General features: G+C 41.9%; 1 protein-coding gene across 1 annotated transcript; it reads right to left on the bottom strand.

The window, feature by feature from the left end:
• Positions 1-2,241: 2,241 nt before the first annotated feature.
• Positions 2,242-7,947, bottom strand: LOC140588405 (uncharacterized). The gene is made up of 3 exons (XM_072710396.1): positions 7,843-7,947; positions 4,006-4,803; positions 2,242-2,361 (listed from the first exon to the last, which is right to left on the bottom strand). Exons 1-2 carry the CDS (start codon positions 7,928-7,930, stop codon positions 4,028-4,030), a joined length of 864 nt encoding a protein of 287 aa, XP_072566497.1. The 5' UTR covers positions 7,931-7,947; the 3' UTR covers positions 2,242-2,361; positions 4,006-4,027.
• Between the last annotated feature and the right edge of the window lie 5,137 nt (positions 7,948-13,084).

The raw sequence follows: 13,084 nt of genomic DNA, 5'->3' as shown, positions 1-13,084 counted from the left end.
TCATTTCACTACATGTTGTACTTGTTATAACTATGTATGTGACGAATAAAGAATCTTGAAATCTTGAAATCACAACGAACAAGTTGCTCAATGAGAATGAATGACGTAACCGACTGGCTAAGCTGCTTCTAGCGCCGAGGTGGTTAAAATGGTACGGTCCACACTAGGGGTGTCTGAAATAGTTTTACATAAAATTTTCCTACAAGGAGAGGTTATCTTTCTTTTAAAAAAAAAAAACAAAAGAAAAATGTTAAGACCCCCCCCCCCAAACTGCTATTTTTGTCTATTTGGGGGGGTCTTGATTGGGGGGGTACTGGAGGGTACAGTACCCCCCGATCAAGACCCCCCCAAATAGACAAAAATAATTCGAACCATGATCTCACGAGTCGTTATGATTTTGACGAGAGAGATTGCTGCTTCCCCTCCCGCAATCGCGCAGCTCATTTCGCTCTGCCCTGCCTACTGAGAAACGGACTCATTTGCATACTAACAGTGATTGGATGTTTAGCTGGGGGGAGGGTGAGTGGGGGATCTCTGCCGAGTGCAGTGTGAGCCCGCACACAAACAGAAAGAGCGAACAAGAAGTGAAACTTATCATCTCGTTTGTGCCTTTTTCAGTGGATTTTTCAGCTACTGTAGTAAATCTTGTCCATATTCAGTTTGTGGGTAATTATTATTTTCTTCCTCAACTTCTAAAAGTTTGATTTAAGGGGGCAGGACGTTTGCTTAAGGGGGCGTTGCCCCAGCGTAGAGCCGGCCCCGACATACATATTGGCTAACAAAAGGCATCTGCACCAACTAACAGCAGAAATTTACTAGTATACAATAAAAACCACCGTCGTTTCTCGATACAAACCTTTAATTATATTCTCCAAAATTGAAAACACAAAGATCGCTCACAAAAAACCTGCGGGGTGTACTGTAGTTCGTTTTTACAAAAAGCTAACCAGTGTCAAAATTAAATTCACGAGTCATTTCGCTCTGACACAGCTCTGATAAGTATCATACACGCGGTTACTATGGTTTCTAAAATGCTTTGTTGCTTTTGCCTTTAACAGTCTGCTTGAAAACAAATGCTTCAATATTATTTATGCTGTCTAAAAAAGTTTTACCTGGATCGCGTTTCACAGCTGCGTTGTTTAGCAAATTACCCTGCGAATGCGATTTGAATACGCGCTGTTTAGCACTTGTGATACATTTTTAAAAGCCGGCGAATCGTCACGGGGATCGAGATAACCAATGTTAAGTGCCGAATTTGGCGGTTCCACTTCAAAAACGTCAACTTAATAGGGTTGGCGAGTTAACCGAGGACGAGATAAGTGGGTTCAACTGTGTGTGTGTGTATATATATATATATATATACGAATATATATGAATATATATATACACGAATATATATGAATATATATATATATTCAAATGTATATCGAAATATAGGAAATGTGTTTAAAAATCGTATCACCGTTATTGAAAAAAATTCTATCGCGATATATATTGATATCGAATTATTGTCCAGCCCTAAACTGACTAATATTTTCCTGCGGGATCTTCTAATTATGTTGAAATAAAAATGTAACTTACAGCGTAAAAACATGGAATCCAGTCAGAAGCGCATGGGCCTCTTGTGCGGTGGAGGAGAACTTGAGCCGCTGGTGTCGTCGGGCTCGGCCTTGCGCTTCCTCTGACTGGTGCCAGCGGGCCTCTGAGGAGGCCTCTCCTCCTGCCTCACGCCCCATGTTCGCAGAGAACTGCTCACATGCACGGAGACATGCACGGACATGACCACGGTGTGATCATCACCGTAGTCCGTAATGCTCCAGAGTCCCTCGGGGATGCTGAGCTCATCCAGCTTCCGCAGGTAGTTGCGGCCTTCGATCTCAAGCTGCTGCCATGTGCTGTTAGGGCCCACAAGGATCCAGAAGGTGGAGCTGGAGGGCTCAGCATGTTCTGGCTCAATCTGACTTCCAGGTTGAGTGTCAGAAGCCACAGATAATGATGGAGATGAGGGCTCATCTTCACCCCAGGCCAAGGGGAGAGCCTCAGGAAGCCCATTAGCATCCTCAGTCGTGGATGCTGGAGCTGCAGGGGAAGCCTCCCTTCTAGAGCTGGGTGATGGCAGCTCCTGTCCGTAATGGTCATCCTCCTCAGCTGGTGATTCTCCATCCCCATGCTGGACACCAGTCTCTGTACCATGATGTACCACTTGCAGCCGTGCAGTTGCTACGTGCAATAGGCTGGGATCCAACTAATAAAATGAAGGGACACTGAGGGCCAGAGACTGCAAGTTCTCCATGGTCAGTGGGCTCCTCTCGAAGTTCACGACCAGAATGGAGATGAACTTGTCCTCCACAAACTCATGAACTGGGACAAAATGGAACACAGAGAGATATATAAGAACATGACAATAACTGGATAAATACTCTACTACAAAATCAGTTTAAAATGAGTCCATGGGCTTCAGATTGTCAGATAAATGAAATAATGTGAATTACCGATAAAGCTAAGAAAGCTAAACCGGAAGACAACATCCATGCATACGCTTACTCTCACACATATCCAAATGAATAAATATTAAATGAAACACATTTAGTCCTGCACTTTTGTCACTAACAGTGATCTTGCTTTTCATTTTCTTATTATTTAAACAAGATGAGCAAGAATGGGAGACAGAAGGGGAGTATAACGAACGGCATTTCCTATCACATCGTTACATTTTCTCATTTTAAAACTCTGCTTCCAATGTATCCGTTTGCAGTTCAAAATACATTCGTTTCTGTAGATTAAAGTTGAATTATTCAACAGGTCGGTTATTTTACCTCGAAAACCAAAGGTGTTACTTATCAGCTTTACCTCAAAACTAACAAGCATTAGGCCAATGCAGACTTGGCCGTTCATTTCGTCTGTCACATACCGGGAGCTACAACTTTATTATCATTTAATCACTATAATCATTAATACCTTCTGGATCCATGTTCTCCACGTTTAAGGAGTGATGGATTCGAAATCTCATCGAGTAACAGTCCTTTATCTCAACTATCTGCACGGTTATGCCAAGAGCGAGAGTTTGCGCATCCAGAAAGTTTAACCGTTTTTGTTTTATTTCAAACTGCCTTCATTGACCGAAAACCGTAAATATTTTAAACTCTGCGCTAAGACACATTCGCATGGCGTTAGTTTTACCGATTCTGATGGGATAAGAAACGTGCGCAATTTCTCAAAATTACCACACAGTGCAGAATTAATGCCGGCAGGATCTTACTGTCTACAAAGCAAGTTCAATGCAAGCATAACCTTCACAAGTAGGACAAAGCATGGCGGCGGAAAAGAACAACATTTTTATTTTACAATTACTTCAAAATTAGGAACAAAAATACGACCAAAAATTCTTTAGTTTGACATGTGATCAAAATACAGAGTAAACTAATACATGATAGCATGCATGCAAAAGATCAACGGCAGAACAGGGACTTTTAACGTTGTCTGCATTAAAAAGGAATTAACCATCCCTCTCAATATAAAATTGGGATAATTTTTTTCTCTTCAGAGGCCTCCATAGAATAGTGCATCCATCCCCTCACTCATGTGTATGGAGACGTATCCTAAGGCTCTGTCAGCAACATTCAGATCAACAACAGCATCAACAATTTCACAGCTAGTTTTAAAACTTGCTTAAACGCACAGTGATTGCAGAAAATGATAAACAAATTAGGTAATATTAATTAAATTATTAAATTGTGCAGATTAATAGTCAGAAAAGGTTATTGAATTTTACATTATGATAAATGAGAACTATAGGTGATTACTAATTATTGTTAACTAATTTACTGTATGAATTTTTCCCCCTCGTTGTTAAAAATCATTATATGTCAGGGTGCCAGTCAGTGGAAGCACACAGACACGTTGGCCAGCTGTCCTATTCAACTACTTTTTGGTCATTTATTAAGTAACTGACTAATATTTTCCTGCGGGATCTTCTAATTATGTTGAAATAAAAATGTAACTTACAGCGTAAAAACATGGAATCCAATCAGAAGCGCATGGGCCTCTTGTGCGGTGGAGGAGAACTTGAGCCGCTGGTGTCGTCGGGCTCGGCCTTGCGCTTCCTCTGTCTGGTGTCAGCGGGCCTCTGAGGAGGCCTCTCCTCCTGCCTCACGCCCCATGTTCGCAGAGAACTGCTCACATGCACGGAGACATGCACGGACATGACCACGGTGTGGTCATCACCGTAGTCCGTAATGCCCCAGAGTCCCTCGGGGATGCTGAGCTCATCCAGCTTCCGCAGGTAGTTGCGGCCTTCGATCTCAAGCTGCTGCCACGTGCTGTTAGGGCCCACAGGGATCCAGAAGGTGGAGCTGGAGGGCTCAGCATGTTCTAGCTCAATCTGACTTCCAGGTTGAGTGTCAGAAGCCACAGATAAGGATGGAGATGAGGGCTCATCTTCACCCCAGGCCAAGGGGAGAGCCTCAGGAAGCCCATTAGCATCCTCAGTCGTGGATGCTGGAGCTGCAGGGGAAGCCTCCCTTCTAGAGCTGGGTGATGGCAGCTCCTGTCCGTAATGGTCATCCTCCTCAGCTGGTGATTCTCCATCCCCATGCTGGACACCAGTCTCTGTACCATGATGTACCACTTGCAGCCATGCAGTTGCTACGTGCAATAGGCTGGGATCCAACTCCTCCCCAGTGAGCCGCCAATAAAATGAAGGGACACTGAGGGCCAGAGACTGCAAGTTCTCCATGGTCAGTGGGCTCCTCTCGAAGTTCACGACCAGAATGGAGACGAACTTGTCCTCCACAAACTCATGAACTGGGACAAAATGGAACACAGAGAGATATATAAGAACATGACAATAACTGGATAAATACTCTACTACAAAATCAGTTTAAAATGAGTCCATGGGCTTCAGATTGTCAGATAAATGAAATAATGTGAATTACCGATAAAGTTAAGAAAGCTAAACCAGAAGACAACATCCATGCATACGCTTACTCTCACACATATCCAAATGAATAAATATTAAATGAAACACATTTAGTCCTGCACTTTTGTCACTAACAGTGATCTTGCTTTTCATTTTCTTATTATTTAAACAAGATGAGCAAGAATGGGAGACAGAAGGGGAGTATAACGAACGGCATTTCCTATCACATCGTTACATTTTCTCATTTTAAAACTCTGCTTCCAATGTATCCGTTTGCAGTTCAAAATACATTTGTTTCTGTAGATAAAAGTTGAATTATTCAACAGGTCGGTTATTTTACCTCGAAAACCAAAGGTGTTACTTATCAGCTTTACCTCAAAACTAACAAGCATTAGGCCAATGCAGACTTGGCCGTTCATTTCGTCTGTCACATACCGGGAGCTACAACTTTATTATCATTTAATCACTATAATCATTAATACCTTCTGGATCCATGTTCTCCACGTTTAAGGAGTGATGGATTCGAAATCTCATCGAGTAACAGTCCTTTATCTCAACTATCTGCACCATTTTGCCAAGAGCGAGAGTTTGCGCATCCAGAAAGTTTAACCGTTTTTGTTTTATTTCAAACTGCCTTCATTGACCGGAAACCGTAAATATTTTAAACACTGCGCTAAGACACATTCGCATGGCGTTAGTTTTACCGATTCTGACGGGATAAGAAACGTGCGCAATTTCTCAAAATTACCACACAGTGGAGAATTAATGCCGGCAGGATCTTACTGTCTACAAAGCAAGTTCAATGCAAGCATAACCTTCACAAGTAAGACGAAGCATGGCGGCGGAAAAGAACAACATTTTTATTTTACAATTACTTCAAAATTAGGAACAAAAATACAACCAAAAATTCTTTAGTTTGACATGTGATCAAAATACAAAGTAAACTAATACATGATAGCATGCATGCAAAAGATCAACGGCAGAACAGGGACTTTTAACGTTGTCTGCATTAAAAAGGAATTAACCATCCCTCTCAATATAAAATTGGGATAATTTTTTTCTCTTCAGAGGCCTCCATAGAATAGTGCATCCATCCCCTCACTCATGTGTATAGAGACGTATCCTAAGGCTCTGTCAGCAACATTCAGATCAACAACAGCATCAACAATTTCACAGCTAGTTTTAAAACTTGCTTAAACGCACAGTGATTGCAGAAAATGATAAACAAATTAGGTACTATTAATTAAATTATTAAATTGTGCAGATTAATAGTCAGAAAAGGTTTTTCAATTTTACATTATGATAAATGAGAACTATAGGTGATTACTAATTATTGTTAACTAATTTACTGTATGAATTTTTCCCCCTCGTTGTTAAAAATCATTATATGTCAGGGTGCCAGTCAGTGGAAGCACACAGATACGTTGGCCAGCTGTCCTATTCAACTACTTTTTGGTCATTTATTAAGTAACTGACTAATATTTTCCTGCGGGATCTTCTAATTATGTTGAAATAAAAATGTAACTTACAGCGTAAAAACATGGAATCAAGTCAGAAGCGCATGGGCCTCTTGTGCGGTGGAGGAGAACTTGAGCCGCTGGTGTCGTCGGGCTCGGCCTTGCGCTTCCTCTGTCTGGTGCCAGCGGGCCTCTGAGGAGGCCTCTCCTCCTGCCTCACGCCCCATGTTCGCAGAGAACTGCTCACATGCACGGAGACATGCACGGACATGACCACGGTGTGATCATCACCGTAGTCCGTAATGCTCCAGAGTCCATCAGAGATGCTGAGCTCATCCAGCTTCCGCAGGTAGTTGCGGCCTTCGATCTCAAGCTGCTGCCACGTGCTGTTAGGGCCCACAGGGATCCAGAAGGTGGAGCTGGAGGGCTCAGCATGTTCTGGCTCAATCTGACTTCCAGGTTGAGTGTCAGAAGGCACAGATAAGGATGGAGATGAGGGCTCATCTTCACCCCAGGCCAAGGGGAGAGCCTCAGGAAGCCCATTAGCATCCTCAGTCGTGGATGCTGGAGCTGCAGGGGAAGCCTCCCTTATAGAGCTGGATGATGGCAGCTCCTGTCCGTAATGGTCATCCTCCTCAGCTGGTGATTCTCCATCCCCATGCTGGACACCAGTCTCTGTACCATGATGTACCACTTGCAGTCGTGCAGGTGCTACGTGCAATCGGCTGGGATCCAGCTCCTCCCCAGTGAGCCGCCAATAAAATGAAGGGACACTGAGGGCCAGAGACTGCAAGTTCTCCATGGTCAGTGGGCTCCTCTCGAAGTTCACGACCAGAATGGAGATGAACTTGTCCTCCAAAAACTCATGAACTGGGACAAAATGGAACACAGAGAGATATATAAGAACATGACAATACCTGGATAAATACTCTACTACAAAATCCGTTTAAAATGAGTCCATGGGCTTCAGATTGTCAGATAAATGAAATAATGTGAATTACTGATAAAGCTAAGAAAGCTAAACCAGAAGACAACATCCATGCATACGCTTACTCTCACACATATCCAAATGAATAAATATTAAATGAAACACATTTAGTCCTGCACTTTTGTCACTAACAGTGATCTTGCTTTTCATTTTCTTATTATTTAAACAAGATGAGCAAGAATGGGAGACAGAAGGGGAGTATAACGAACGGCATTTCCTATCACATCGTTACATTTTCTCATTTTAAAACTCCGCTTCCAATGTATCCGTTTGCAGTTCTAAATACATTCATTTCTGTAGATAAAAGTTGAATTATTCAACCGGTCGGTTATTTTACCTCGAAAACCAAATGTGTTACTTATCAGCTTTACCTCAAAACTAACAAGCATTAGGCCAATGCAGACTTGGCCGTTCATTTCGTTTGTCACATACCAGGAGCTACAACTTTATTATCATTTAATCATTATAATCATTAATACCTTCTGGATCCATGTTCTCCATGTTTAAGGAGTGATGGATTCGAAATCTCATCGAATAACAGTCCTTTATCTCGACTATCTGCACCATCTTGCCAAGAGCGAGAGTTTGCGCATCCAGAAAGTTTAAACGTTTTTGTTTTATTTCAAACTGCCTTCATTGACCGGAAACCGTAAATATTCTAAACTCTGCGCTAAGACACATTCGCATGGCGTTAGTTTTACCGATTCTGACGGGATAAGAAACGTGCGCAATTTCTCAAAATTACCACACAGTGGAGAATTAATGCCGGCAGGATCTTACTGTCTACAAAGCAAGTTCAATGCAAGCATAACCTTCACAAGTAAGACGAAGCATGGCGGCGGAAAAGAACAACATTTTTATTTTACAATTACTTCAAAATTAGGAACAAAAATACGACCAAAAATTCTTTAGTTTGACATGTGATCAAAATACAGAGTAAACTAATACATGATAGCATGCATGCAAAAGATCAACGGCAGAACAGGGACTTTTAACGCAGTCTGCATTAAAATGGAATTAACCATCCCTCTCAATATAAAATTGGGATAATTTTTTCTCTTCAGAGGCCTCCATAGAATAGTGCATCCATCCCCTCACTCATCTGTATGAAGACGTATCCTAAGGCTCCGTCAGCAACATTCAGATCAACAACAGCATCAACAATTTCACAGCTAGTTTTAACTTGCTTTAACGCACAGTGATTGCAGAAAATGATAAACAAATTAGGTAATATTAATTAAATTATTAAAATGTGCAGATTAATAGTCAGAAATGGTTTTTGAATTTTACATCATGATAAATGAGAACTATACGTGATTACTAATTATTGTTAACTAATTTACTGTATGAATTTTTCCCCCTCGTTGTCAGGGTGCCAGTCAGTGGAAGAACACAGACACGTTGGCCAGCTGTCCTATTCATTCAGCACCAGCCCATCTAGTAGAGAATTCAGCACCACGGACAGTGACCTGAGTTACTATGACTTCAGGTTCCTTCATTGGCTCTATATGTTTTTCTAGAAATAACTAAATGGCTCTGTTGCAGAAATTTCAAGCCATAGACTTGGTTCCTGTATGAAGAGGATATTTTATTTTTACTCAGACCTACAGAAAACCAGCTCTGCACGCGATCTCCCCTTTACTGCTGGAGCAGGGCACACGCAGATCAACAAGTGACAATGCAGCAAATACAGATGAACAATTTCTCACAGCTTCAGAAGGAGTCAGATTACTTTGTAATTCAGAGTTTGTCTAAGACTTCTGCTAGAACATTTTGTGCACTTGAGCCTACTTTCAAAATGTATGGCACCTGGGTCTACTAAAACAAGGTGATGCTGCCTGAACCACCAACCAAGGCTGGGGAGGAAAGGGAGGAATACTAGCCAAAGCAAGGAAGAAAAGCAGCCCACCCTATCTCATGGTCATGAATACAAGAGTTAGGGAGTGTTATGAAGAAGACACCACACTTAAGACCACACAGTGAATTACACCAGAGAGAGTTATTGCATTCTAGCTGTGTTACGTAACATTCCTCAGCCTTCGGTTTTTTCCACACTATGAAGGACATAATTCAGGGTGACAAACAAAACAGCGGAACTGTAGGGCAGCCATTTATTTGTTTCAGTAGTTTTAAGAAAACTTGAACATAAAATGTTTGTTTTGCTTAGATATAAGTCCAGTTGTAGCAGACTTATATTGGCTTTAAGTGATGGATGTTGCTTGTGTTAATACTGCTTTGATTTTGAGGATGAAGTCTGAAGTGTAGGTGACATAGAAGCATGTAGTTTGATGTTTGGAGGTTGTAGTTTTTCATGGGACAATTTGAATATGGAGTACTGGTGTTGTACTTTTTAAGAGGACAGCTCACGAAAACTAATACAGAGTATTATAAGTACCTCTCTTTAAAGGAACTGAGCTCTCTTAGTGTATTTTACATCACATACACTCTTGGTTCGCTGGGCGGTCCATCCCACTGTAGTTGGAGAAAGCTGCCATCAGTCGTTCGGTGTAGCACTCGCAGGATTTACTAGGCTCCTGCTTAAACTGATGCATCATCATCCAGTCCATGCGCGGGGCGACCTGTATCAGAAGGGCTGCCACATAGCGAGGTCTGTTCTGCCTGGGATCCAGCAGGTCACTGACAATGTCCTTCAACTCCTTCATCTACAGTGTCAGATGACCAAAGTTATCTCCCTCTTGAGGATTTGTAAATAACAACATAGGGGCAAGAATTTTTTCTGCCTCGTCCTACTGCCTGAGTTTTTGACCGCGGCACGTCGTCACTGATAAGGAGGTGGAGTCGGGCGCTGAATGGTTATGATCCTCATCTGCAGGGGGGAGAGGGGAAGGGGCAGGGGAACCAGTTGCTACTCCTCCCTCGGCGGCATAAGGAGGAGACTGCTGTTTGGGCAGCAATGCTTGGGCAGGGGCCACACAGTTTATTCCTGGGTATCTAATTAGCAGACACCTTTTGGTTCCTTCAGGGGCTCCACAGACAAACTCATTGACAAAATAGAGTCGTCACAGACAAATGCTTTGTCACATGCTCAGCCGACATGGACTGTGTGCTGTTTACATATTTTTGGCAGAAACGGAAAGCTCATATGCATATCAGCATATTTTTGGCACAAGTGGAACTCCATCATTTTAAAGAGGGTAAACTCTTCAGGAAATTTACAATGTCAGAATAAACTGATTTTTTAACAGGAGTAACTAATGTGCCCTAATAAGGAAATACATACAATCAGAATAAAATACCTGTGGTTTTTAACAGTGGTAACAATCTGATACGGAAAGGTATCAGATCAACATATCTATAGCATGTAACGGAGCTTGCTCCCCTCCAGAACTCATTGTTCCAGTAGTTATTTGAAATTGTCGTTATTTGGAATATTAAAGACTATGAACAAAAATGGACAATGCAAGAAAATAAAACAATGAGTATGACAGAAAACTAGAGTATTGTTGCAACGGTTGGTACTAGCTGGGTTATGTACTAGCTCACATTAGAGAAACATCATAAATGCTACTAATACACAACTGGGGGGGGGGGAGGGGGTGGCTCAGTACATGGGCTAAGTCCTTGTGCCTGTAATCAGAAGGTCACCGGTCCAAACCCAACCTCAGCACGTCCTTTAGCAAGGCCCTTAACACCCAGCTTCCTGGGGGCCCACACAGGTGACTGTCTTTCACATAGAGCTTGATTTATAAAGAGCAAATTGAGGGAGGTGTAAAGAAGACAATGTCCCCACAGGGATCAATAAAAGTATCAATTATTATTATAACTGTAACTGCACGTAATAACCGGAAAGCATAATTGCTTACTTTCTGTCGAAAATTCTTGCAGCAATATGCTACATTTATGAGCTAGCGGACATGTAATTCTGTTCTACGCATGCGCTTTAACTGAGAGTGTGCTATTCTGATAGGTATGCTATAATGTCAAAACACCTGTACTAATGAAATGTAATACACAACAGCTTTCAAAAATGCGGTAGCATGGTACCTTTTCAATGGCGGTATAACATGCAGCTAGTCTGCAAAAACTCTTTGGTAAATGTCAGTAAATAAAAATCGCTGCATTGCATAGTCAATTAATCTATGTGTGACATCGTGCTGAAAACGACTCCAGATAAGCCGTAAAATAAAGGCATTAATCATGAATTTCAGTCAGTTATGCCACAGCACTTCCCTTCGCTCGTTTTCTTCAACACAAAAAATCGCTCAGGCCAGGATCATTAAGTGCAATGTGGAGAGTGCAGACCAGCCGGGGATAATCGTGCTCGGTTACAGTATAAGGCACACGGGTAAATTGTGAATACGGCCTTAATCTAGCTACAGCTTCTTGAATTGTTGGGCGGTGTGTGTAACATAACGTTTTGACATACCGATATCACTTTATATTTCACGTGTATTTATCACTTCATTTCACGTGTCTCTTTAAGTCATTGTTTGATATTATCCAGAGCTGATCGTGTGATTAATCAAACTTTCAGTGTCATCATTTTTATGCTGTTGTATACTAATCTTTAAAATTCATCTTATAGAATTCTGTTCTTATTATTACATAACAACGCGAATTATTGGTATGTTATTATTTAATCACATTATGGCCGCTTTGCTTGGTTACGTATTAGGCATCATATGGCATGTGGGACGTACGCTGCCAGTTTGAAACACGCAGCCTCACTTCCATTTCTGGACCAAGATGGCGAGGTACGTTAAGTTTCTGCTCCCATATTATCGTATAAATGATCTTATTATTTAGTATCTGTCAAACTTGCATGTATATTAAAATATGTTTACTGTTTCGGGCTACTGCGTTAATTCTATCAAAATTTTATGTGCAAGTTAGCTATAGTTTCGTATTGATATTTAAGTTTTCTGCATGTGCTTTCCTGCGCTTTCATGTTACATTCAGATGCGGATGGTTCCGGTGTTCTGTCGAGTTGAGCTACAGTACTTTGTCGAGTTAGGCTACCTTAACCTCCTGAGACCCTACGTCCTCATATAAGGACATCATTTTTGTTTAAAACTATTAATTGTTCAAAAAAATGTTTGGTTTTTATGATTATGAGGTCCTACTAATCCTAAATGGCTAAAGGAAATAACACATGCACACCAAACAAAAGCCCGAGAGTCAGGAGGATAGTGCTAATAGATAGCCCTAACGCTAGCCCCAAAAAAACCCCTAAAATCCTTACCCTAACCCCTAAAACAGGGGTGACCAATCTTATCCGCAAAGGGCCGGTGTGTATGCAGGTTTTTGGGATAACCTGTAGGTCAGCTGTTCAAACCCAGGTGTGAGGACTCTTCAGCCAATCAGTCCTGACCTGTATTCCATGTGTCAGGAGTGACTGACAGCTCCATTGCATTACCTGTATGTTGTTTTTCCTCATTCAGAATCAGACGAATGGCGAAAGCTGTCAGCTGGAGTGATGACCAGTACTGGGCAACATGGGACAAGTGGGGAGAGGTGATTGACCGGGGAGATGAGGAAGAGCTGTGCTCCCCAGCAGAATCACCCTCTGACCAGGCTGACAGTTTGAACGTGTGACACAACCGAAAGGCAATTGCCAAGGCAGTTAGCTGGACGGATGATGTGTATTGGGCAGCCTGGGACAAATGGGATGAAATCATCTGCTGGGGTGAAGCAAAAGAGTGCTCCCCAGCAACTCCACCCACCAACCAGCCTTGGGAGGATAAGGGGTTAGACGTGCAT

The sequence above is a fragment of the Paramormyrops kingsleyae genome, chromosome 3 (assembly GCF_048594095.1).
Source record: "Paramormyrops kingsleyae isolate MSU_618 chromosome 3, PKINGS_0.4, whole genome shotgun sequence".
In the NCBI taxonomy this organism is placed as follows: domain Eukaryota; kingdom Metazoa; phylum Chordata; class Actinopteri; order Osteoglossiformes; family Mormyridae; genus Paramormyrops; species Paramormyrops kingsleyae.
Note: the sequence above shows the minus strand (reverse complement) of the source record. Positions and strands in the feature narration are given on the sequence as shown.